General features: G+C 33.7%; 4 protein-coding genes across 4 annotated transcripts; 3 read left to right on the top strand and 1 right to left on the bottom strand.

Annotated features, from left to right (window-relative positions):
* Positions 1-1,500: 1,500 nt before the first annotated feature.
* LOC105173428 (F-box protein CPR1) lies at positions 1,501-3,243 on the top strand. Its single transcript, XM_011095158.3, has one exon. The coding sequence runs from the start codon at positions 1,592-1,594 to the stop codon at positions 2,756-2,758; it is 1,167 nt and encodes a 388-aa protein (XP_011093460.1). The 5' UTR covers positions 1,501-1,591; the 3' UTR covers positions 2,759-3,243.
* Positions 3,244-5,023: 1,780 nt separating this feature from the next.
* On the top strand, positions 5,024-7,800 carry LOC105173427 (uncharacterized). Its single transcript, XM_011095157.3, has 4 exons — positions 5,024-5,118; positions 5,278-5,354; positions 6,604-6,650; positions 7,367-7,800. The coding sequence occupies exons 2-4, from the start codon at positions 5,302-5,304 to the stop codon at positions 7,636-7,638; spliced, it is 372 nt and encodes a 123-aa protein (XP_011093459.1). The 5' UTR covers positions 5,024-5,118; positions 5,278-5,301; the 3' UTR covers positions 7,639-7,800.
* A 2,417-nt stretch (positions 7,801-10,217) lies between these two features.
* Positions 10,218-16,466, top strand: LOC105173426 (3-hydroxyisobutyryl-CoA hydrolase 1). The gene is made up of 14 exons (XM_011095156.3): positions 10,218-10,360; positions 10,683-10,763; positions 11,584-11,652; positions 11,792-11,855; positions 12,525-12,604; positions 12,718-12,801; positions 13,563-13,647; positions 14,039-14,124; positions 14,590-14,711; positions 15,354-15,414; positions 15,517-15,612; positions 15,758-15,859; positions 15,938-15,979; positions 16,214-16,466. Exons 1-14 carry the CDS (start codon positions 10,331-10,333, stop codon positions 16,349-16,351), a joined length of 1,140 nt encoding a protein of 379 aa, XP_011093458.1. The 5' UTR covers positions 10,218-10,330; the 3' UTR covers positions 16,352-16,466.
* Positions 16,467-21,816: 5,350 nt separating this feature from the next.
* On the bottom strand, positions 21,817-23,472 carry LOC105173798 (E3 ubiquitin-protein ligase PUB23-like). The gene has a single exon (XM_011095676.3). The coding sequence runs from the start codon at positions 23,218-23,220 to the stop codon at positions 21,949-21,951; it is 1,272 nt and encodes a 423-aa protein (XP_011093978.1). The 5' UTR covers positions 23,221-23,472; the 3' UTR covers positions 21,817-21,948.
* Positions 23,473-24,942: the final 1,470 nt, after the last annotated feature.

The following is a 24,942-nucleotide window of genomic DNA, read 5'->3' as shown; positions in this document are numbered from 1 at the left end:
TGTTGAGCCTATGTTGGTGGTCGAGCCTAAGTGGCTGAATGTGCCTAGGTGGCTGTTAGACTTAGCCTTGGTGGCCATGGGTTTATAGCATCGCTATTTGCTTGGTTCAAAAATAATTTAGTGTTATTTGCTGTATGCATATGTAATATATGCTTAGTGCTAATTATTGTGTGCTATGTTGTGCTTAGTGATTGCATTATTATCTTTCGAATCGTGGTGCTAACATCTTTGTTTTGCAGGTATAAATCGCGATGATGATTGCCACATCAATTCTTGGACTAGATTCCCTTTTGGGTCTTGATCCGAGGGGGAATTTGTTGGATTTTGACCCAGGACCAATTTTTATTGGTAGGCTCTGAAGCCCGACCCACCACCTGATGGCCCAAACCCAAGCCCTGACCCTACCCGACCCGTCCCTAACCGGATTTCTTAAAAGCCCTAACCCTAAATTTATTCTCCTTCCCCCTCATTTTATCAAGTGAGCCGATCTCTCTCTCTCTCTTCTCTCTCTCATGTCTCCTCGTTTCTCATCCCTCGATTTCTTGCAAATCGCCATCTGCCTCTATCTCATCTTCGATTCTTCTTCTCTATTTATATTGCTTGTAAAGAAGAAAAAAGATTAGAATTAGAAAAAGGTAAGGAAGAAACACGGGTATTGTCTTCCCCTTCTCTCTTTGTGAGTGGTTCGATTTTTTGGTGAGAACCTGAGTGGTTCAGACTATAGTTGGTATAGGACCTTTGTGGTCACATCCCCTGGTGGGTTTGGTGCAAACAGTGATGGGTTGTCGGGGATGAAGCTGTGTGCTTCGTTTCCCCTGATCTTGGCTTCCTGAGCCTCTTTGATTTTATTCTGATTTTTATGTTTCCACTTTATTTTGATGTTACTATGGTTATAACTCTAATTATTGTAATAAATTGAATTTAGTTGTTTCTTTTTGGACTCATCACTATGAGGTGAAATCCCAACAAATACAAAATAAGTTATGAAATATGTATCGAGTGTGGTTCAATTACATAGATTTTTCCTCTATTTGCTGAATTCTATGCCTCATTCTAAGAAAATAAAGTTGAATTTTTATGTATTAAAAAAGGCTTTAATATTTTCTGGAACTGAATTTTATTTATGCCAAACATATTTTTCAAATTTAAAATTAAATCAACCAATTATTTCCGAATGCAATATGCAAGATACAATTATATTTGCACTATAATTAATAATCTATTTCCCAAAATTTGAAAAATTATTGCAATTTTTTAACAAATGAGAAAAATAAACTGATTAAGTATTTAGATTAATAAGTATTAAGTAATAAGTTAATAACTTAAAATTTCAAAACTAAACTAAAATGATTTACAAGACTCTTCTTTTAAAAAAATTAATTAATTCAACAAAAATTCAAACCGGATCGAATTTTATTATATTTTACCGACCGAACGGTTCGGTATTTGGTAAAAAGAAACCCTTAAAAGGGGTGAGATCAGGTCCAGTTGCGACTACTCTTGGACTGGTGGGCGAGCATTTTGTGTTTACTGTCTACTATCAATTGCTTCTTTGATAGGGTTTTCCTCTCTCTAATCCCAGAGGAAAACAATGGCGGACTACTTCCCCACGGAGCTCCTGATCGAAATCCTCCTAAGGCTGCCCGTCAAATCCTTAATCCGCTTCACCGCCGTCTGCAAGTCATGGCACGCCCTTATAACAAGCCCCAGCTTCATCTCTTCGCACCTCTCAAACACTAGAAATCACACCCTTCTCGCCAGGCGTTACGATAAACACGACAAGCGAGAACGCTATTCGCTACTTGAAGTCGCTGAAGGCGGACCTTTTGCTGTGAAATCTTCGTCAGAACTCGGGTTTCCTTTCAAATCCCAGATTGGGTATTTCAGAATAGTGGGCTCTTGCGATGGCCTCGTGTGCTTGTCCGATGATTTCTTCGCGAATCCGTCGCAGCCCGTTATTTTATGGAACCCTTCTGTTAGAAATCATGTGATTTTACCCAAGCCCACTATTAATCCGACAGCACCACACATTTTTGTGTTGGGATTTGGAGTTGCTGCTCATGATTACAAAGTTGTGAGGTTGGTTTACTGTAGGAAACTCGACGATTTTGGCTTTATTCTTCCCCCGCAGATTGAGGTGTTTTCCCTTAAGACAGGGAGGTGGCGAAGGGTTAGGAGAGTTGACGTTAGGCTTCAAGTTCTTGAATTCATGTGGTGCCAAACTTTCTTGAACGGGGTTGTGCATTGGATCGCCTATGAATCTACCAATGATGACAGTACCCGTAGTTCAATTCTGGCATTTCGGGTTGGTGATGAAGTTTTCGACGAAATGAAGTTGCCAACTGAGTTGGCGAGGGAACCCGTGACGAACTTGTGTATTTCCTTGATAGGGGAATCGCTTGGAGTGCTCAAATACTATAGAGAGGCTGGCAATGAGTCATGTGATGTTTGGATGATGAAGGAGTACGGTGCGGAAGAGTCATGGACTAAGTTATATAGGATTGATTTGTTCAATGGGATAGAAAAAGTAGTTGCATTTTGGAAGAATGGTGAAGCTTTGGTGGCTTTGCAGGGGCTTGAGTTGGCTGCCTATAATCAAGAGACTAAGCAGACTAAGGAGCTTGGAATCTACGGGACTACACGCTCATTCTATGTCGATAATTATGTGGAAAGCCTGCTCTTGATGAGAGGACATGGTGGAGCAAATGTTGATCCATTTGAGGATTTGAGTCTTGAAGATGGCTGTTGTATTGTTTAGGATGTATAAGCTTGTGGGGTGAAGAGTACTGCAAACAAGAATCAGTTGGTGGAATGAAGCTGAGCCAAGAATTCTCTGTAACTCATGAATTAGGATTGATGTGTTGGATTGGATAGAAGATGTAGTTGCATTTTGGAAGAGTGGCGAAGCTTTAGTGGCCTTACAGGGGCTTGAGTTAGCTGCCTATAATCAAGAGACTATTGCAGGCTCGTTCCTTGTCGGTTGCTATGTCGAAAGCCTGCTCTTGCTGAATGGACATGGTGGCGCAGGTGGAGATGCATTAGAGGAGTTTGAGTCTTGAAGATGGCTGTTGTATTATTTAGGATGAAGAGTACTGCAAACAAGAATCAATTAGTGGAATGAAGTAAAACAAGCTAAGCCAATGCCTTTATTCTTAACCTATCTAATTCATTTGGTTGTGCTTGAATCAGGTTTGAATTGATCTTGACATTACAAGATTTTTATGCATTGTTCTTCAATCTTTATTTTTGTGGATGCTCTATTTCTTTTATGATGAAAATGAGTTCAGTTGTGTTGTGAATTGGCTTAATAGAATGAGGTAAAAGACAAAGGAAAAGAAATTACTGAAGGAGAGGTAAGAAATTTGACAATTTCTTTTCAGACCTTATAAGATTTTTTAAAAAAATTAGGTCTTAAAAAAAAAGTAAACTTCATTCAATTTTTTAAAACATCTTATAAGCCCGATGATCTTAATATTCATTAAACAAATACACAGTTATAATTTTGTTGGTATTTTACTTTTAGGATAAATTACAATTTTCTTTTCTGAAGTTTGGTATAATTATAAATATTTCTTGTTTATTTGAAAAATTACAAATATCTCCCCCAAGTGAAAGATAATTATGTAGTCCCTAAACGGCGAAGTAGACATCACTACTTTACACTTGTTGAATTTTTTTAAAAAATAAAAAAAAATATTTAAAAAAAAATTGAGGTAGGTGAAATAAATAATTTAGAGCAATATTAGTTCATAAGAATATTTTAAAAAATTATAAAATATATGCAAAATTATAATTTATAATCCAAAAATATTTCGGTCAGTTTGTCACAAAAATTGGATGAAAACATAACAGAACGGGTCGTTGTTAGATAGACATTAAAATTGAGAGGGTATTTATAATTTTTTAAACAATGATGAAGTATTTGTAATTATATCAAACTTTAAGGGAGATGATTGTAATTTACTCTTTACTTTTACCTGTCATATAATTAACGTTTTTTCTCCCAAAGCAAAATTATATATTTATATAATTTTAAGTTTGAATACTTTGATGATCTTTTCGGTTATTATTACAATATAAAAAGTTTATTACGCCACACCCTCTAATATTTTATAAATTTTAGCATTATATTTATTCAAATACTTTAAAAAATTATTTATAAAATAAGATTTAGCATTTTCAAATTCTTAAAAAGAGTCGGAAGATGCACATTTATAAGATATTTCAAATAAATTTAAGTAGAATACTTTCTTAATATATCATTGGGACTGTCAGTGTCAGCTCCTCCCATGTGAGGAAGCATATGGTATATGGCAGATGGAGCTGACATTTTTGCTTCCTATTTAATTGTGTTTTATAACTATCACATGTTACTTATTTCTTTTTAATTTAATATTTCCTCCATCATGTCAGAATATTATGGTATTTATTTAGTTACCTAATTGACATCTTTCAAGTAAATTTAATCCAATATAATAATAAAATTATCAACTTATAAGATCTTTTAAATAAATTAATTAAATGGACAGACCCAAAAATCTATTTCTCATGACCTACAAACGCACACGACAAAATAATATTGTATATTTTATTTTTTCAATCGATACACGTACAAATGCTATATAATTTATTTTATTTAAAAAAATATTTTGTACACGTAATATATATATGAAGTAAAATAAAAGGATAAATTACAATAATTTTTTTTGAATTTTATTATAATTATAAATATTTTTTTATTATTTTAAAAATGATAAATACTTTAGTAAATGTTTTTTTATAATGAGCTGTCACAATGAATATCTGTTAAATGATAAAAAAATATTTATAATTATCATAAATTTTAAAAAATTATTCTAATTTTTTAAAATAAAAATATAAAGAAATGGAAGACCAATCAAATGATAGAAGTTATAGGCTATAGGCCCATTCTTGGGGTAGCATCTAGAAGGTCCAATATCTGCGTCACGCGCAGAACACGTGAGACCGCCATTAACCCTGTATTTAAATAAGGAGGAATAATTGGGTTTTCCGACAAACCCGATCAGCCAATAGCAGTGCTCCCTTTTGACCCCCCGAGAAACGAAGAAGAATTCAGTTCCTAGTTTGATCAAACAGGTAATTTTCTAGTTTTTCTCTCTCATTTTCCTTTCTGTTAATACCGAGAAATCTGATTATCTTTTGATTGATTCTGTTCCCCTTTTTTTCCGGTTTTTTTTTTTTTCTTAACTCCGTGCTTGTGGGTTTGACTTGGGTTGGACTTTGATTTTGTTCTAGGTTTGGAGACGGGTATATGGGTGTATGATGATGATGATTATTATGGAGATACAGCTAGATATTTTTCCAATTTTCTCGTCGGTGGTTTTTTCTTTGAGGCGGCGGGATCATAATGAGTTTTTCTCTCTTTTTTTGTTGATTGAGAATTAGAGGATCTCTGTTGTGTTTTCATTCGTTGGAGTTTTTGATGATTATAGGACCAAAGAATTTTTAGTTTGTTTCCCCCTAAATTTTGATCTCTTTACGGGATATCTGTTTAGCCTTTATCCTTGGCCCTTCGTAGAAGTCATTGTTGTTATTGTAATTACTACTTTTGGGGGAAGATTAGGAAAATAATAATCATCATTTCTAGCTTTCAGCTAGATGACATGATCTTAACTTTAGCTAATCCTGATGTCGCTGGAAATTGTTCATGATTTTTGCTGATCCCGTGTTGTTCTTTATCTTGCTTATCGCTGGTCTTGCTTAAATATGTAAACTTTTTGCAGAATTTGTGCATGTCCATCTGATAAAATCTGACCCCAAGTTGTTCTTTATCTTGCTTATCATTGCTCTTGCTTAAATAGGTAATTTCTTGGCAGAATTTGTGCATGTCTATATGATTGTTTGTCTGCTATTATCTTGTAATGATTCTTCAGTCCACAGGGGCTCTTGTTCTCTTTACATTTACTAGATTCTTTGGCTGTAGATTTTTGGAAGTCCTCTATAATCTTTGGGTTAATCTAGACTAAACAATTTTAAGTTTATCATGTAGTGATGTAAGAAGATTTATCTAGTGAGTGGAAATAGTGTATTTTTCAAGAAAGGCTTTACATGGTAACATGTGGAGTTTTTAAGGAATTTGAAATGTGTTGATTTTCACACATCAATGAGCTTTGGTTTTTCATCAACTCAAATGAAGAGTGCAAACAATTCAGACTGGTGTCTGATTGCAGTAACAATCTTAATGGTCAAGGAAGGAGGACCATAATATAGTGTCTGGTGTTAAGGACTGGGCAGTTGTGTTCAACATTAAGGAATAGATAACTTCACGTTATTGATGAATCAGGAAGGAGGAACAACTCTAGCTGAAACCTTCTTCATGATAAGTTTCTCTCATTTTACTTTATCACTGCATTAGAAGACGGAATTTAAAATAATTCTTCTTGTGTGGTTCTCTATCTGATTCGCTTCTTATAGTTTAGGAACTCTAGTATGGATGTCTAGATTAGTATTTTTCCTATTCACTGGACTCTTCCTTTGCTTCCAAAATGCATTGTATTTGCTTATCTATTGACTTCTCTGATAACAGCAATCTTTTCTCATTCTTGCTTGATGTTTCTGAAGGTTGAGGAACATATTCAGGTCTAATCCCTGCCGGGCAATAAAGTCAGGTATGAAGAGATGATACTCTGAGGAGACTTGTGAATGAAATTTGTTTAGAATTTGGCAGATAATCACAAGAAGCTACTATCAGTGCTAAGCAAAAATTACTCTCCATATGCTGGAGCATCTTCGAGGCCTTCGAAGAACCTTGGTCAGCTAGTTGAGCCTTCTAGCTGATAATTTTGCCCAATTCAGGCTAAAAGAGAAAAACAAAAGTGGGTGGCTGGAAAAAGATCCTAGAAAAAGATTTCTTATTTGATTGCTTTGCATATTGAGTCCTTGGATCATTGGATAGACGACAAATATATATTTTCCTGGTTTATCATATTAGGTCGGTTCTGAAGCTTATTCTGGAATCCGTCCCCTTTGATGTTTATCAAATCCTGTTGAACATTTGTTGTTCAGTTCTTTTAAGGTTCATACTGTTACTTCTACAATAGCTATGATTTTATAAATAGAAATTAATACTACTAGTTGAGTTCATAGTGGCTTTAAATAGAACCTTTATTAGCAATACAGCTCTGTTTTGCTGATCTATGATGTGCCTTGTAATGAAAGACCAACTAGACCCAGTTGGCATTTCTCTTTTCAACTTTTTCATTGTTCCGAGAGGGCTAAACTCTCGACAAGTGATGTTTTGAACTGAGTCAAGATTTGAGTAAAATTTCTGGTTTTCCCCCCTCATTGTATGTTTAAATTTTTCCAATTACTTTGATATTTGCAGGACAAAACCATCAATATATGGATCAGTCAGAACCTCACAAGGAGCTTATTGATGATTTGACTCGCGAGTCATTAATTGCAATCTCTTATGGAGTACCTGACACTGATCATACCACTGAAATATCACCCAAAAATATGGACGGTGTGAAAGTTGTTGAACCTCTGAGTTGTGATGGGGAAGAGAAGTACAGGTCTAAGCTGATCTCCATTGCTTACTCACCATCACCAGATATGGAAGTGCCGCAGCCGTTGCCCCGACCACTTGATGTTTAGCGCAGACTAACAGGTTTTATACCATGTTTACAATGTAGAATTTATGACAATATGTTGTAGACACCTTAGCTGTTTGTCGTTCAGTGTGTTTGTGTTCTAAATACCTGTAATGTAATTAACTTCACTGTGAAATATCTGTTGAATACAGAACTTTATTTTGTATTTCTTTTTGCTATGTACACGCCCTGCGTACCGGACTCTTGCACTCATGACTACCCAATGAAAGAGAAGTTGTTTCTTGATCGAAGATAGGGCTCTCTTTCTATTCTGTGTTTGCTTGCCATTGCCTATCTTGAGATTTCAGTCAGTAGTAATTCATCATGACTGCCATCCTCTTATTATTAAGACTGGACTCTAAATAGATACTATTTTTTGCTTATATTCAAACTTGTCGTTTGTCAATAATAATTATTTTTTTACAAACTGTAATAAATTCTATTTCGATTAGTATATTTTACATTTATTTTTTTAAACTATAAATAGAAAAACTGAATTTTTAATTTGATAATATTCTCATTAAATAATATAATTGTATAAATTTGTATGATTGCAAAGGAAAAATAATTTTATAATTAATTATAGCCATTAATTTATATTTTTTAATAATATAAGAACATAGGGGTAGCTTGTATTCGAGCTCGAGCCATATTCCTTGGCTCGCGAGCTCACACCTTTTTTTTATTTATAAATATTTATTTAAGTATATATTTCAAAATTTACCATATATTAAAATTATTACTCAATATATCATTTATTTTAATTTTATATGATAATAAAATACGGTATATTTATTATTGTTTATAAACAAACTTAAGCAATAATTTAATAGGTTTTGATACTTTTTGTAAAGATAGAGTAAAAAACAAAGAGAAATATATATGTATTGGAGATAGTGTGTTTGTTTGGATTTGTTTTTGAAAATAATATAAAATAAGTATAGTATGTTGACGTTGTTTAGTATGAGACAAAAACTACTGTTCATTATCGAATCATGTATCTTTTATATATATGTATGAGTATGTATATAATTGTTTTAGTTATAGGACCTATAATTAGTGTAAACTTATTTTGATCAAAAATAAATGAAACACTGTTTCAAAACATTACCGAAACTTTTAAAACAAATCAAGACAAACATTGTCTATTTTTTGGCCTATCTCAGAGATGGACCAAAAATGAAACCAGACATTATATGTTTCTCTCTCTGTTGCGCGAAGTGAGAAAAAATTGCAGAAATCCATCATAATGTTTGGTTTCAATTTTGCTTCATCTTCGAAATGGGTCAAAACATAGACAATATTTGTATTGATTTTGTTTTGGAAGTTTTTGGTGGTGTTTTCAGATATTTTGAAACAGTGCCTCATTTGTTTTTTATCAAAATAAGTCTACACTAATTTTATATTATCTCTAAAAACAAAACGAAACATACACACTATCTCTAACACATACTTTTTTATCTTTGTTTTAATCTTTCTATCTCCACAAAACACATAAAAATAAATTAAAAATGAAACCAAACAATGTGCATAACTCTTCCACGAATCCATCGGCACACGCTACACCTTTGCTCCGACCCCACCATTAACAGGTGTTTTTATTTTTGATAAATTTCCTTTACAGTTTGTAGAAAAAATTTTCTGAACAAGTTGTGCTTTCAAGATGTTTGGTAAAATGCCTAATTACATTTTTATTGACTTTGTTTGGTTGTGCTTGGACTTTGACTGGATTTTTGTTATCGTTCTTGTGAGTATCTATGTCTTTTACACAATCCTTTTGATTTAGAGAAGATATCTTTTGTTTCCTCTCTGAATATAGAAAGCAATGGATCCGTCTGCGCCTCTTCGAGTTTCGAGCCTACTTTCTAGAGCTTGCCGAGCTCGAGCTCAGATTTTCGGCCGAGCTTAACTTGTTTAGACCCCTAAGTCAATATAGTTGGATAATGTCACAAATGAAATATAAAAATTTCAAAATATTAAATATGTAAAAGTGTAAATTTGATTATTGATAATTTATTCAAAATTATTTAAAAACTCCAGTATCGACTTCAAATATAAAAATTTAAAAATAAATTAATAATGGTGCTGAACTAGAATTATTATAATGAAGATAAAATAGTCAAAATTGAAGTTGAATTTATTTTAAAAAGACCAAATCTAACTTTTGCTTAAAAGATTTTTCTGAACATTTTTAGAAGTATAAATTGTGGTCTCAAACACATTAAAAGTACTTTTTAGAATCAAAAGCTAAAAAATATATTTTTTCGAAACTCTCACAAACATTCTCGAAGTTGTAAACTAATGTTATAGATTTGTTTGCAATCAATATTTGGAGTTTTTAAAAATAAAAGTTGAAAAAGTCCGACGTTAAAAGGTTTTCAGGAAAAAAAACTTTATTTTATAATTTTATTAATAAATTATAAAAATTAGTTATAACTTTTGACTTAAATTTAAACAGATTAAAAGCATAAGTGGTAGATAAACATAGATTTTTTTTAAAAAAATTTATTCTTGTTAGAGGAAAAGCAGGGGTTCAAAGTTCCATTTTATAAAATTATTGTGGGTCTTTCCGTAATTATTCGCTTTTTGAGGGGCTGGGGTGCCAAGGAATCAAGTTCTCACTCGGAGTTAAAAGGGAAGCAAGTCTTGTTACTATCCTCTACACCAAACCGTAGCACAGCGGTTCTTGAAGTACGATGGCTTCTACCAATGGAGAAACCGATCAGGTTTACGAATTTGATCCTTTTTTTCAGTTGGTTTTACTTCAAAGCTTCTACTTTTTTGCATCAGGGAAAGTGAAGTTTTTAAATCTTTTCGGGAATCCTCTTCTTATTGTTCCAGGTTATCGTTAATTACCTGCGGGTTTTTTGTTTTCGTGTAAAATAGAGAAATGGGCTTTTTGTTAATTTTTGTTGTAATGATCAACTGGAATTGTAGTCTTTTGCTGGAATTTTCTGTCTATGGTCCAAATAATTTGTCTGTTTGTTTCTGAATTTCGTTTGGCACTGGAGTTCTCGCTATTATGTTAAAACTGAGAAATTCTGGTAGGTTTTGGTGGAGGAGAAATCATCTGTGAGGGTTTTCACGCTGAACAGGCCTAAGCAGCTCAATGCACTTTCGCATACAATGGTATGGTTGAGTTAATGATAGGTGTCTACGTGACATTGTCAGGAATTTGTATTTCAAGAAAATGAATGTACACAAGTTGAGTATTTGACTGTTTAAGAATTTTCATTTTTGATATTGAAGATCCTGTGGCCTCCTTTACTTAACAGGATTGAGCTTGATATCCCTGTCAATCAAGATCTATTTTTTGTTTACTTTATTTAGCCTAAATCCAGTATTAATGTGGTTGGCCGTCATTAATTGTGATAAAGGCATGATTGATACCATGAAATTATCTATCTCATCTTAATCCTATCATACAAAATAAACGAACCCTTTGTCTCTTATGTATGATTAGAGAATGTAAAAATGCTAGGATTTATGTGTGAGTTGATGCTGCATGTTGAGATCGTCTTGATATTATAGAATGTCAAAACTTGTCAAATGATAAGCAAGCCTTTGTTCTCGGAACACAGCTGCTGCGTTTGCCATGTGCAATTCGTAGAACATTTTGTGAAATGGCCTACATTTTGGTGTTTTGTTTTATAATCATAGTGTTTCTGAAATTGCTTCCTCTTGTTACAACCCCCAAGTCTCTCTTTCTTATTATCATATGTGATTGTGAATTGATACAAACCGGCTGATGATTTCTATCTGACAAATATATAAAGCAGATAATTTCACAGTTTCCTTCTTTTTCCAATGTTAATTTCTGTTCTGACTAATATGTAATGATCCAGTTGGGATCTAATCATGTTCTATAACTGGGAAAACAAAATGTACAGACCAACTGCTATCCTGATTGAGCAGTGACATACTGAAATTGTTCCTTTATCCTATTTAGGTATCCCGTCTATTGGAGCTTTTTCTTGATTGTGCAGAAGATTCTTCTGTCAAATTAATAATCTTAAAGGTATGTTCCTATCAAATTCTATGACAAACACCAACTGGCTGAATGTCTGTTTATTTGTAGTGCTAAAAATGTGGGCGTCCAGTGTTCCCATGTCTGCAGAACCAGTGTTTCATTTCTTTTCTCCTGGCCATTAACATAGGGAAAGGGAAGAGCATTTTGTGCTGGAGGTGATGTTGCAGCAGTTGTTCGTGATCTTACTCAAGGTAGACATGGCTTTTTATTCCATTAATTGTTAGAAGCTCAGCATCATGAACTCATCCTCGAGTATTATCAACTATGAACTGGTGCATTTGGACTGGCTTAGTTGTACATGAGGATCAAAACTTAATAAGTCCGATGCACATAAGTTGACTCCTGAAAGGTCAATTTTTTAATGACTTTGTTGGCTACAAAAAATAGAACCTCAAGAACTTGAGCAAATTAGAATTGGATATTTGTAATCATGCCACACTAATATGAGTGTCAAATTTCTGTTACTTATATTGATATAAGGGTTATGGAGTATATGTCTTATTTTTATTTCAGACGGTAAAGGTTTGTGCTGCATATTAAGAATGCCCTTTTATATTTATTGTTGTCATGAGATTTTTATTTTGTTGGAGTATCCCCTAAGTTTGCTCCATCTTGTTGATAAATGCTTTAGTTTTTCCCAGATATAAGTCCTTAATTCAATTTTGCTTCTAACACAATTTGAGTAGTTGCAAAATAAACATTGAGTACCGACCAGCAAACTTTTCCTAGAATTTTTATGTGTGCTTATGTTCTATATGTTTTTGCTTAGCTTTCCTACATGTTGAATAATCCTATCATCATCTTTAGTTGATAAATAGAGCCTATTGAAGATAATACTTGATATTTTCTCTGAGCATCAGGTAATTGGAAGTCAGGTGTAGATTATTTCAGAAAGGAGTTTACATTGAACTATGTGATGGCCACATACAGTAAACCCCAGGTGCTAATTTAGAAAAGGATTCATGTTTGTTTGTTAGATCCCTCTGTCTTTATTAGGTGCTGTACCTCTGGTTGGAATATTAAGTCACTGTTTTTTGGCAAATACATCCAAAGGTTTCAATTCTTAATGGCATTGTCATGGGAGGAGGAGCAGGGGCTTCAATACATGGTAGATTTCGCATAGCTACGGAGAATTCGGTAGTGTTCTTTTACTTTCTTGATGGTTTATGAATCTTGCATCTCTAGGGTAACACTTTTACCATCTTGACACAATGTCTGTATATGCATGGACATATGTGTGCATGCATTTTAGACGTATTTTTATTTATGTTCGTGTATGCATGTGTGTGGAGATGAAAGAGTCACAGTGAAAGAATTACTGTGTGTGAAGAAACTTCTGCTTCGTAGACCTTGCAAACAAAAAAGAAGGGTTGTTTTACTATGGAAAACCCCTCAAGTTAGACGCCAGTATTTAGAATGGAACAGAACTGAAATCACCCAGTATTGTTGACATATGATGTATTATTGTATGATTGAATTAAGCAACTACATAAATCTAATCGAACTTATACCTATTCCCCACACTCATACATCCATTGTTTGTTAATAGATAGCTTATTTTACATACCCAAGACAGCAGTGTGCTGAAAGCTTGCCTTGTATCAAGTCGATTGACCGGCGCATTCAAACCATTAACATGGACTGATTAGGATTTGTTCATATCCAAATATCTTAGTCCAGAACTAGATGTATTTATATTTGGTAAATACTTTGAGTTCGGCATCTGATAATAGGCGTATGGTATATCCTGATTGACTAATATGTTTTATGATAGTTGCATCACATATGGATTGGTCAATAACTCATTTGTCTTTCCTTTTCTTTTGAGGTAATGATCTACATATTAAAAAAGTATTTGATGTGCCTCATAAGCATCCTCATTCTAACCTTCTTTGCAGCTTTTTGCTATGCCCGAAACGGCGCTGGGACTATTCCCAGATGTAGGTGCTTCATACTTTTTGTCAAGACTCCCTGGATTCTTTGGTAATTCCTATTTTGACCTTGTATTCAATATATCCATGTTTTATGTTAGATGTGCAGCACCTGTTAGATAGATATACAGCATAATTTGGATTTCGCGAGTTTAAATGTCTTTTCAGTAAAACTAACTACTTTATGAATTATATAAATGTACCTATTCTTGTATTTCAAGTTGTAATTTTTTGATTTCCAGTTTAGCTTACTGAATTTGCATCTTGGTTTTATTCCCTTCTTGCAATAACAGTGTATATTTGGATCTGTACATTTGCTCTTCTATTTTCTGATCTTGATGGACTCATATTTTGGTTCTAATTGCTGGTCTTGTTTGGAAACTACCATCTGTGTGCAATAGCATTGATTCATCTAATCTCTTGGAAATTGTATTTTTCTGCAGGAGAATATGTTGGCCTGACAGGTACGAGGTTGGATGGTGCTGAAATGCTTGCATGTGGTCTAGCAACTCACTTTGTTCAAGCAGAGGTATAATCCTACCCACCTACTGCAGAATGTACAATGTGTGAGATGTATTTATCTTTTCAACAGAAAAATTCTTGATAGTGCTGAATTTTCTGATTGTGTTTCATTGAGATGTTTTTAGTAATACTTTCACACTGTTTAGCTTTGTTTTCCTGTATTTCTTCTTCTTCCTACACATTATGCCTTATTTTATAGATCTCGATTAAACTTTTGTGCTGGAAGAATCTTAAAAAGGGAGAATCTCAATTAGTTAACACTCTAGCAAGGTAAAACCTTTTGCAAATTCATTCTAGGAAAACGCATGCAGATTCTAAATCTGGTAAATGTTTATTTAGTTTGATATCCATCAAAATTCACTTGCATATTACTACATTATAATAGCAACAGTTCTCATCTCTAACCCAGCTTGTGAATTAGTTGCTGTGTATGCATATGACTATTTATCAATATGCTCCTATTTTTGGACAGAGATTGCCATTGTTAGAAGAAGCACTTATTACAGCAGATTCCAGCAATTCAGCTGTTATCTCTTCTATTATTGGTGAATTCTCGCATATACCAAATTTGAAGAAGAATAGCGCCTACCACAGGTAAGATTATTCTTGAGTCTAATGTATCAGTTTTTTTTCTTATCTTACTAGGCCTAGGAAAAGCGACCTCACTCAGAAAATTAAATGCAATACCGTTCATTTGGGAATGAATTGGTTATAGGTTTAGTTGGTACATCCTTGTTACTGTTATGATAATTCTTAACACTTGATCTTAAAGTTTTGCCTCCTCCATTATGCTACCTAGAACTGAAGGCCTTCAACTTTTGTGATTATAATTGAGATCGACGAATATTTATTTTCCACTATAGCTTTCCCCGAGCAGCAGCCGACTACAAATAATGGTATTTAGCTCCCATATATTGTTTTTGGGCCAGATGGATAATTGGTAGTTTTTTATTTGTTTCCTCTGTATCCCTCTTGTATATATTTATTTTTTGAATAAATTACCATTGACATGCCCCCCAAATAACAACATGAATACTTCTTGTTCGTTTTGATTCCTGACTGGACACATGCATTCATCTCGTAGACCCTTTTATATATTTTGTTTCTTGCTTTGACCCGGAAGTGTTACACCGGCCATCTTGGGCTATCCTCATCTTCAATTATATATGCGTATATTTATTTCCTTGTCTTCTCTGCATTTTCTACTCAATTTCCTATGATTATATATACCTGCAGGTTGAACATCATTAATAAATGTTTTTCCCGAAGAACGGTTGAAGAGATTATAGCAACCCTTGTAAGATAACAGACGCATGTCGCTTTTACCTGGTTGTTTCTTGCCCAGAGAAACTGTTTAAATTTTATAGTCTTTGATCATCTTCTGCTTTCACTTTTCTAGGAGAGGGAGGCTGCTGACAAGGATGATTGGATCTCTTCCACAATCCAGTCACTGAAGAAAGCATCCCCCATGAGCCTTAAAATTTCTCTCAGATCGGTATGGATCAGTTCTTGTTTTCACTATTCACCCTGTCACAAGTTGATCTTATTTGAAATTTCACTTTTAAACTTGTCTCCCTGCTTGAACTTGAGAGAGAGAGAGAGAGATTCTGATATATGTTATCTTCGCATATTGTCTCCAGATTAGAGAAGGGAGGCTCCAGGGCATTGGTAAATGCCTCGTCCGAGAATTCAGAATGGTTAGTCATGTCCTCCGTGGGGAAATTAGCAAAGATTTTATTGAGGTACAGATGGACCTTCTCGAGCTTATACTTTCTATACATACTCATTATCAGATGTCTAATATCTAATTCCAAATTCAGGGTTGCAGAGCTATACTGTTGGACAAGGATAGAAACCCGAAGGTGCGATAGCATCTTTTTTTCTCTCTCTAATATAGATTCCCACTAACTTCGACAAGGATAATTACATTTAACCCCCTGGTCACTGATGTTTGCATCACCCTGTCACGGGAGCATTATCGTAATTATTTAAATACGAACCGTAGTTCTATAGTTTAACCATAGTTGAAGAGGTGTATACATATAATTATCTGTTTAATAAAAGGTCGTTCTTTTCTTCTTTCTCACGATTTGCAGTGGGATCCCTCCACCGTAGAGTCAATCAGCGACGAAATGGTGGACCGTTACTTCTCCAAAGTAAACGACCGCGACTGGGAAGATTTAAAGCTCCCAGTGAGGTCCAATTTACCTGCATATGCCATTGCTAAACTTTAATTCTTGATGGCTTGTATTTAGTTACAAAACCACACAACTCTAGTTCAGGACTTACTACAAATAATGTTGTCACAAATGTTAGCCAAGTAATAATATGAGAAGTCTGAAGTAATAATGTGAGATCGTAATCGGCACAGTTTCTATCGCCCTAAGTTCATTGACGTCTTCGCAGAAATTTATAGTATGAGTTATGGGTTTAATGCGATTTACCCCTGTGATATGCCATTTTTCAAAATACTGAGGGTAAATTGTTGCATTTTAAAAAATATTGGGGGTAAATTGCTCAAAAATTTTTTATAAAGGGATAATTTGCTCATTTGCAATATACTAGGAATTTAATCGCATTTTTCTCAATGACTTATGGTATTCTCAAATATTATAGATTCTTGTCAGCGATTGGAATTCGTGTGTGCATTCTTGTGTTGAGAGGTGCTTCCAATAGCTGGATTTAAGTGATTATCATTTATATTTGTTTGAACATTCATATAAATTTCTTTTCACCAATTTTTGCAGCTTATTTGTAAACTTCTACTTATCATGTTTTTACCCCAATGTTGTAATTTTTTTTTACTTTTCACTTTTATTATCATACACGCCTTATTTTTTCTATAGCTTTATTTGTAAGTCTCCCCATAATTTATTTCCATCCAAAAAGTAGAAGCTATTGCAAACAATAAGAGAATTAACATGATGGATTATTTTTTTTAAATAAACTGACTATAATCATTAATATCAAATATCTATATTTAATAATAATCTAATCAATAATTATAAGAATTATATATTAATTATTAGTATAATATAAATATATTTAATTAATAATAATTATTAAAATAGAACAACATTCATTATTAAAATAGAATTATTCAATTATTAGAGATTGAATTCATAATCTTAAAATTATAGGTCTCAATTTCATCAATTGACTCATCGGCAACACCACTACCTAAAGTTTTAGTAATATATGCGTGTAAATTATTTTTGTTTTTTGTTCTCTTTTTTTTTTTTTTGGGGGGGGGGGGAATGTGTACATGTTGGTGTGTGTGCCACTATGTTGTTGTATTAATTATTATTCTGAGAGGTGATAATATAAATTAATTAAATTTGTAGGGCCTTTTAAGTATTTATCCAATTTAATTAGATTTTCCTATAATTTTATTTTTCTGGAAAAATAGGAAATAAAGGCGGCCCAATTTCCTATTTATCAACTGTCAACTTCCAACCTAGTCCATGACATGCATTTATTTGAAGAGATTCGAACAATGTCGTGTTCTTTTCTTTTCCCCCAATAACGACTTTCGAGGCACTTTCCTCATTCCCACCAACCAAAATACGCTTTAAATTCACTGGCATTTGGCTGCATTAATATATGCTTAGATATTTGTGTCACATCTTATGTGTGTGCAATTCTTTAATATTATTTAAAATATCATTTAATAAGTTAATAAATATAACAAAATGTTAATAAGTCAATATTATATTTACTAGAAAATTGTGACCAAAAAAATGCACGAATAAAATAATAATAACTCTCTAAAAATAGTGCGAAAGTGAAAAGTTAGATAAATAAATTAAATATTAAAAAAATACAAATAAAAAAAAGAAAAATTCAAAAGGGTGCTCCCTTGATATAAAGTATAGATATGTAAGAAGATACATCGAATCAAAATGTACTCATGAAATCTGACGGAGATGGAAATTTGATAAAATTTTAATCAAATTTTATAAGTATTTTCATGAAAAAGATAAAAAAAAGTCAGCGATTTGATAATCTACTTGATCATACGATTGAATTGGTCAAACCTATCATTTAAATAAATCGGGAATTAGTTTTGAAAGTATCGATTCATAAATCTTTTTTTAAGAAAAAAATATTCACAAAATAGAGATTGAATATGAGAGTTTACATACCAAGATGTGGAGAGCAGTACCATAACGCCAATTAATTTTGGTAGTTGTTTTAGTTTATCTATCTATACTATTTATTAAGTGATTCAATTGTTACCCTAAATCATACTTAATCTTAAGCCAATTGATATTATTTTTAAAATTTTCTATTAATAATATTTTATTCCTGCACATTTAAAATTAATAAAAATTGTTTAAGAATTTATTGGTTAATTTGTTCTATTTTATATAATTAAATAAATATAGTAAAATATTGAATTATGTATATATATTGAGTGTGCTGCTGTAACTAATATTGAGAAAATGAGATAAGCCCATTAATGAATAATTCCACCATATTTTTCTTCTTCCTAATACTCATTTTTTACATGTATAAAAAAGATATTGATAATTATAATGGTTACATTTAATATAATGAAAATAGTGTGTCTTTTTTAGGATGAGCAGCTCATTCATCACTATGAAAAAATTAATTTATTGCAATATCCATCCAAATTAGCGACAGTATTTTGGACAATTTTGTGACAAATGATGTCATCTAGTGTCAGAAAAAAGAACTTAACGTGTTGACGGAAATGCCCTCCCATGAACTGTCGGAGAGTTTGTCTCATCGCTGACAGTTGGAATTAATTGAAATATGACCGGTGTCCTTGAATTTCGATGGATAGCGCCACCCCAAATTTGGGATAGAGTTTGCGACGAGAATAAAATATTTACGATGGCTTTTTGTACATTTACTTATGCCCTTCAATTACCGATGCCAAACCCATCGCAAAGGAGGGGCCATTTTGCGACATTTTGCCCAGACCCTAGCGCTTTTTGTACATTTACTTATGCCCTTTAATTACCGATGCCAAACCCATCGCAAAGGAGGGGCCATTTTGTGACATTTTGCCCAGACCCTAGCGCTTTTTGTACATTTACTTATGCCCTTCAATTACCGATGCCAAACCCATCGCAAAAGAGGGGCCATTTTGCGACATTTTGCCCAGACCCTAGCAAATTCACACACATGTTCGAAGATGTAATGATGAGTTGTGACTGTTGGAATTTTGTTCCAAAGCCCGTTGTAAGATGTAATAACGACTAATTTATTCCATTGCAAATTGTGTCGCAAAGCCAGCTGCAAATTTATCTATGTATACATATATATATGGTTTTATCTCATTTATATTATCTCCCTTGAATTGTTAAACCATACACGCTCTTTATCTATCTCTGATTTTTTAGTACATTATAAATAGTATCATTATCGGATAGCATTGATCCTTGAGATGAGTTTGCATGAGGTGGATCGTGATTAATCAGGTAACAACTGGAGCTTTTTTTGTTCTGTGTAGTTTAATTATTATTTTTAATTTATGAATTTAAATATTAATTATTATTAATGATAATTAATTAATTTATAGCTCAAAACACGTATATACACGCACGACGTACAATAATTAATTATGTATTTTGAATATTGTAAATGATAATCTATGAGTTTTTCTTTGTTTAGGATATGCTCTTATGTGCATGTACTTTATATATCTACATATGTATATATGTAGATAGTCATGTTAAAACAATTGATAAGATTAATGTATGAAAGCAACTAAAGGGAATGTAAGGATTAGATAGGAGTTTGAGGATAGTGTTCCTCAAATGGGCCAAGTATTTGCAAGTACATATGGACGGAGAGAAGATTAAGCGCCAGTGCAGGAAGCGCAAGAAAGAAAGGTTCAAAAGAATGGATGAGGTTATGTACGACTTATGTATGAAAAATTTATGTTGAAATATTATAAATGAATTTCACATGGTGGGCAAGGGTGCAGGAGTACTATGAGGGAGTGATCGTCCCATTTCATGAGCAAATCTCAGCTGCTCATGAGATGACTATGGATTAGGGTGATTACCAGTAGATGAAATGAGACCAAAGGATGATTTTGATGTAGTTGGGCTGGAATATTTTTTATCGTATGTCGAGACTATGTCTAATGATGGAGGTCCGAGTTTATGTCCTACTGATACTAGTCAGTCTAGTCCTATGATGTGCTTGGGTTGTCAGACTAATTTTTTGATGTAGTGCACGTTGCAGACCGACCATTGTACAACAACTGTTGTAACAAATCCCAGTTGCTGACTATTGCTAGGCTAGTATGTGAACATCAAAGCTGAGTGGACTAGTGACCTATTACCTCGTGATCACTCCCTTAAAATATTCATTATGTCTTTAATTTAATTACATTCCATTAAAAAAATTAAATTAAATTTAAAAATACAATTTGATTAAATAAATATTAAGAACACTTATATTTATTTTAAAACAAAAATAAAATTTTGCAACAGTCTTTTGATGCCTTGCCTGTGCCAAAATAAGTCACAAACAGTTATACAATTCAATTATTAATCCAGTTCGTCGTTGCAATACTGTTGGAAATTTCTAACAAAATACCATTCCAAATTCCACCTGAACATTTGCAACAGATCCTTCGCAAAGAATCGTCCCTAAACTGTCACATTGATGAAGGTCGTTTGCTAACTCAAATTCCATGCAAAATATGTTATATAAAAAAACTGTCTTACGTACCATCCTAAAATGCGTCTTACAATTTGTCTCAAATTCATAATTCATTCGAATGATGAAATTGGGACAAGTGGTTTACAATCATTCCTAATGTTTCGACAGTTTGTCCTCTTCCGTCGCAAAGCTTTTCCAAAGTCACCTGTCACAACGGGGTTGTTTTCTGTCGCAATGACTATCAAATAATTTCATCTAACCTTGGAATCCTATATGATTCCGTTGCAAAAAATATTTTTCTTTTTACTACCTAATAATGACATTAAAATTTAGTTATAACTTAGATTTTAATGATAAGTAGTCTATTATCTATCTTTCTTAGTTGTGTAATCTTTTTATTTTACCCTTAATTTGAAAAATAATAAACATAATAATCCTTTGTAGGAAGTTCGGGCAACTTGCTCGACCATTAAATCAATAATCTCTTTAACTCGATTAATTTTTCACTTTAAGAATGGTTCAAATTCTAAAACATCTCTTTAACTCAGATTAATTTTTTCAATTTCATTAATGGTTCCAAATCTAGAAAATTGTGAATGCGGCTCGTGATTTAGTTGATGTCGGATCATTATTTATTTTGACTTTATATAAGTTTTAGAATTTTATTTTAAAAAAATGTTATAGCCAAAGACGAGGTCTTATGATTTATAAATTACTTGAACTTTTATCTACAATCAATCAATGTCGAATGCGTGGTCGTATCTATTTTCAAACCCAACAATTCATAGATAGCTGGCTATTTAATTAGATAGTGAATAGCACGAGAATGGAAAGTTCTAGCTCGAACTAATCACAGATATACTTACTATGTGATTGGTCACTTTACCTTAATTGTATATCAATTACACGGCAAGTGTATTGTACTTGACATATGAATAATTCAAGTTTAGCCGAATCAAGTTCGAACTAGAATTTTCCTACGAGAATTTGCAATATATGCGTAATAATTGTACCTTAAATTGGGATTTGGGACATTTTTTTATATTTGCTACAATTCAACTCTAACCTGCTACTTTTACTTTTATTTAGCATTTATAATAAACAAAGAATTACATGTATATATTCAATATTCATAAATATATTATAAGTATTCATCTCTCTGTCTCCAGTAATATTCGCCTTGCCTTCAGCAAGAATCATTCCCCAGCCCCAAGTAATTCTTCAGCTCACCGGGAAAACAAGGGAACCGCCGCCACGTCCCGCCGTGCAGCTTCAAGATTCTAACCACCCTATCCCTGGTGGTCCCCCGCCCCCCGCCGCCGCCAACATTCAGCAGCGCCACCAGCTTTTGCACCGCCCCGTAAACCAGCATTTCCTCCAGGACCCTCTCCGTCGGGTGAAAACTCGAAACCAACCACAAGATCTTCACCCCAATTTTGGTCGCCGCATTCGAGACGTTCAGCATTTTCTTCGACACCGCCGCGATCCCGAGTCCGTGCTCGATGAAGGCCAGTCTCCCTTCAGCGCACTCGCACAGCAGCTTTATCAGCTGCATGATTTTCTCACATCTTGACCTGTTTGATGATTCGGGCAGAAGCTCAATCAGCGTGCAGATTGCTCCAGCTTCGACGGCTTTCAACCTAGATTTCTTCGACGATTCCAGGGTTTCTGTCAGCAGGTTTAGAGCAGAAGAACTTGCTTTCGCGCATATTTGATCATCCGATACAGTTTCCATCAGGGACTTGAAGAAATCAATCCCGTGATCCTGTGCAACGCTTTTCCAGCGACGAGCATCGGCTTTCGCCATTTTCTGAAACATCGAAATGGCACAGAATCTGGCTTCCGAGCTGCCCCTCTGGAGCATGATTGCCATGGATCTCATGCAGTCTGGTCTCATCAGGAGCTGGAGGATTTCGTCATCATCTGCCGAAAACGGGACCTGGTGGAGAACCAACAAGGCCTCCTCACAAGCGCTAAACGTCGACAGAAAATCATGGTTTTCGACTGAAATCTGCAGCATTATCCTGACAAGCAGCTCCATCCCGCCTGATTTCCTAAAATCTTCCTTCACATCATCTCCTGTTTTCAGGAGAGACCTGAGTTTTCTCAAGGAACTCACCTTAAACGGGGTCGAATCCATCGTCCCAAGAATCATCTCCAATTCATCGTGCTTGGCAGAAAAAGAAGGCTTGTGATCGGCCCGCGAGTCCAGCCATGCATCGATCACTCTCTTCAGGGTGTGATTCGGAGTCATTTCCAGGGTTTCGATGGATTGCATTGTGGCGGGACATGTTCTTCTCTTGTAGACATGGAACCACTTTTCGATGTTTCGTCGCTCGTAGCTGACCCCTGTGGAGATCGTGACAGGATCCTTCATGAGCTCCATGGAAATGGGGCACCTGAAATGTTGAGGGAAATCCATGGAAGGATCTCCAGGATTGGACACGAATTTCTCCATTTTTGTGTTTTGGAGCTGAAAGGGAAGTTGAGTGGAGATTGTCTGGGATTTTTATATAGGATTTGAACAGTATGGGGGAAGATGAAATCTTGAGAGTGATGCAAAGAGAGATTTGTGTGGAAGTTTAAAGAAAGAACAAATCAAAGTCAAAAACTGTATATATATGTGTAAACATTGAAGGGACGATGAAAGCTACCCATTGGAAAAGTCCATAATCTTGAAGTTCTCTTGGCTTGGACATTACTGTTTTAGCCCCCAATGTTTCATGTATTTGCTTTTTGGCCCATGAGATGTTAGATACTTTTTATTTTAATTTATGTAATTTGATTTTAAGTGTATATATGTCTTTACAAGAAATAACGCTAATAGAACTGACATATATTAATCGTTGCAAAATAGTGAAATTCGCTGCTAAATGAGCAACAAATTTAATCTGAATTTTACTTGCTTATTAGCTCGATACTAATTTTATTTTATTTCTTTTGTAGTTGACGAGCCATTAATTTCTTGTAGTGTTCTTTCTTTTTCTTTTCTTATCGATATATATATATATATATATTTCGACCATCATTCATCACTTTCATGAAATTCATAGATACAAATCAAAGAGTATATTTCAAAAAATAAAATAAAGTATATAAAAATAAATACATATCTATTATTATTATGTAACCCAAACTCACAACCTCTAAATATTGCCACTTGGACATGACATCTATCATTTGCTTATATTTTACTTTCTAGAGTCTTAATAAATTTGAAAATTTTAAGATAATTATATATAACGGTGATAATTAGGTCTAATACTTAAAAAATCATTTGATACATACATAATTAATGACGTACAAAAGATGGATATTTGTATATGCGTATTTTTCAGGTGAATATCTACAGCGAAAAATTCATTTTCATTTTATATATCTCTAAGCAAATTTCTATAATTTCTAGAGAAAATTCATATAATTTATATTGATGAAGTTTAGTGAATATTCGGAGCATACCTTCCAATATTGCATGTTTAACTATTGAAACTTATATATGCAAACTTTTAGGTGCTGATAGCATATTAATAACAAATTTTGGACCTGTATATAATAAATAAAAACTTGAGGGGCACAAACATCAATAATTTTCTTAGTGAACTCAACTCAACGTATATATATACGGCAAAATGGGTGGTATGGGTTGACTTTAACGTAGGAATTGAACAACTGTGTAGTGAGTAATTCGATAATGTTTGCGCACGACATTCGAACTATATTAAAAGTCAACTTTGTATTGTATATAACTGTCAGAATATTTGTATTCTCGTGGTCGTACGTATATTTCTACATAATTATATAAGAAAGTAAGCTTACATAACCGCCGCAACGACTGCGTTTCTTCCAATGTTGTTCGGGACTGAGTGGATAACTTGTCGATAGGCTGTTCAGCTGCCTCATTGACTCTCTCTCTCTCTCTCACACACACACACGTACGTAAATATATATGGTAAATAATGGTCAGACGAATTTTTTTAATTATTTAAAAAATTATAAAGACATATATGATATTTGATTAAATTGTATAATTTTTGGATGAGGGTCCGAAATTATCAAATTTATCATTGCTGTAATTTTCTTTAAAAGAAATTGAACGAGATGGATGAAAAAATTTAAAAAATTATAGTATCAATATTACAACGTACCCTAAATTATGGTACCAAAAATGCAGTTTTCTCAT

Source organism: Sesamum indicum, linkage group LG11, assembly GCF_026168435.1.
Source record: "Sesamum indicum cultivar Baizhima isolate 11 linkage group LG11, ASM2616843v1, whole genome shotgun sequence".
NCBI lineage: Eukaryota > Viridiplantae > Streptophyta > Magnoliopsida > Lamiales > Pedaliaceae > Sesamum > Sesamum indicum.
This window is presented reverse-complemented; position numbering and strand designations above follow the sequence as displayed.

Coding starts and splice junctions, on each gene's coding strand:
- LOC105173426 (XM_011095156.3), top strand. CDS start 10,331: ATGGCTTCTACCAATGGAGAAACCGATCAG. Junction 12,802..13,562: donor GCATAGCTACGGAGAATTCG/GTAGTGTTCTTT, acceptor CCTTCTTTGCAG/CTTTTTGCTATGCCCGAAAC. Junction 13,648..14,038: donor AAGACTCCCTGGATTCTTTG/GTAATTCCTATT, acceptor ATTTTTCTGCAG/GAGAATATGTTGGCCTGACA.
- LOC105173427 (XM_011095157.3), top strand. CDS start 5,302: ATGATGATGATGATTATTATGGAGATACAGCTAGATATTTTTCCAATT. Junction 5,355..6,603: donor GATATTTTTCCAATTTTCTC/GTCGGTGGTTTT, acceptor ATGTTTCTGAAG/GTTGAGGAACATATTCAGGT. Junction 6,651..7,366: donor CTGCCGGGCAATAAAGTCAG/GTATGAAGAGAT, acceptor TGATATTTGCAG/GACAAAACCATCAATATATG.
- LOC105173428 (XM_011095158.3), top strand. CDS start 1,592: ATGGCGGACTACTTCCCCACGGAGCTCCTGATCGAAATCCTCCTAAGG.
- LOC105173798 (XM_011095676.3), bottom strand. CDS start 23,220: ATGGAGAAATTCGTGTCCAATCCTGGAGATCCTTCCATGGATTTCCCT.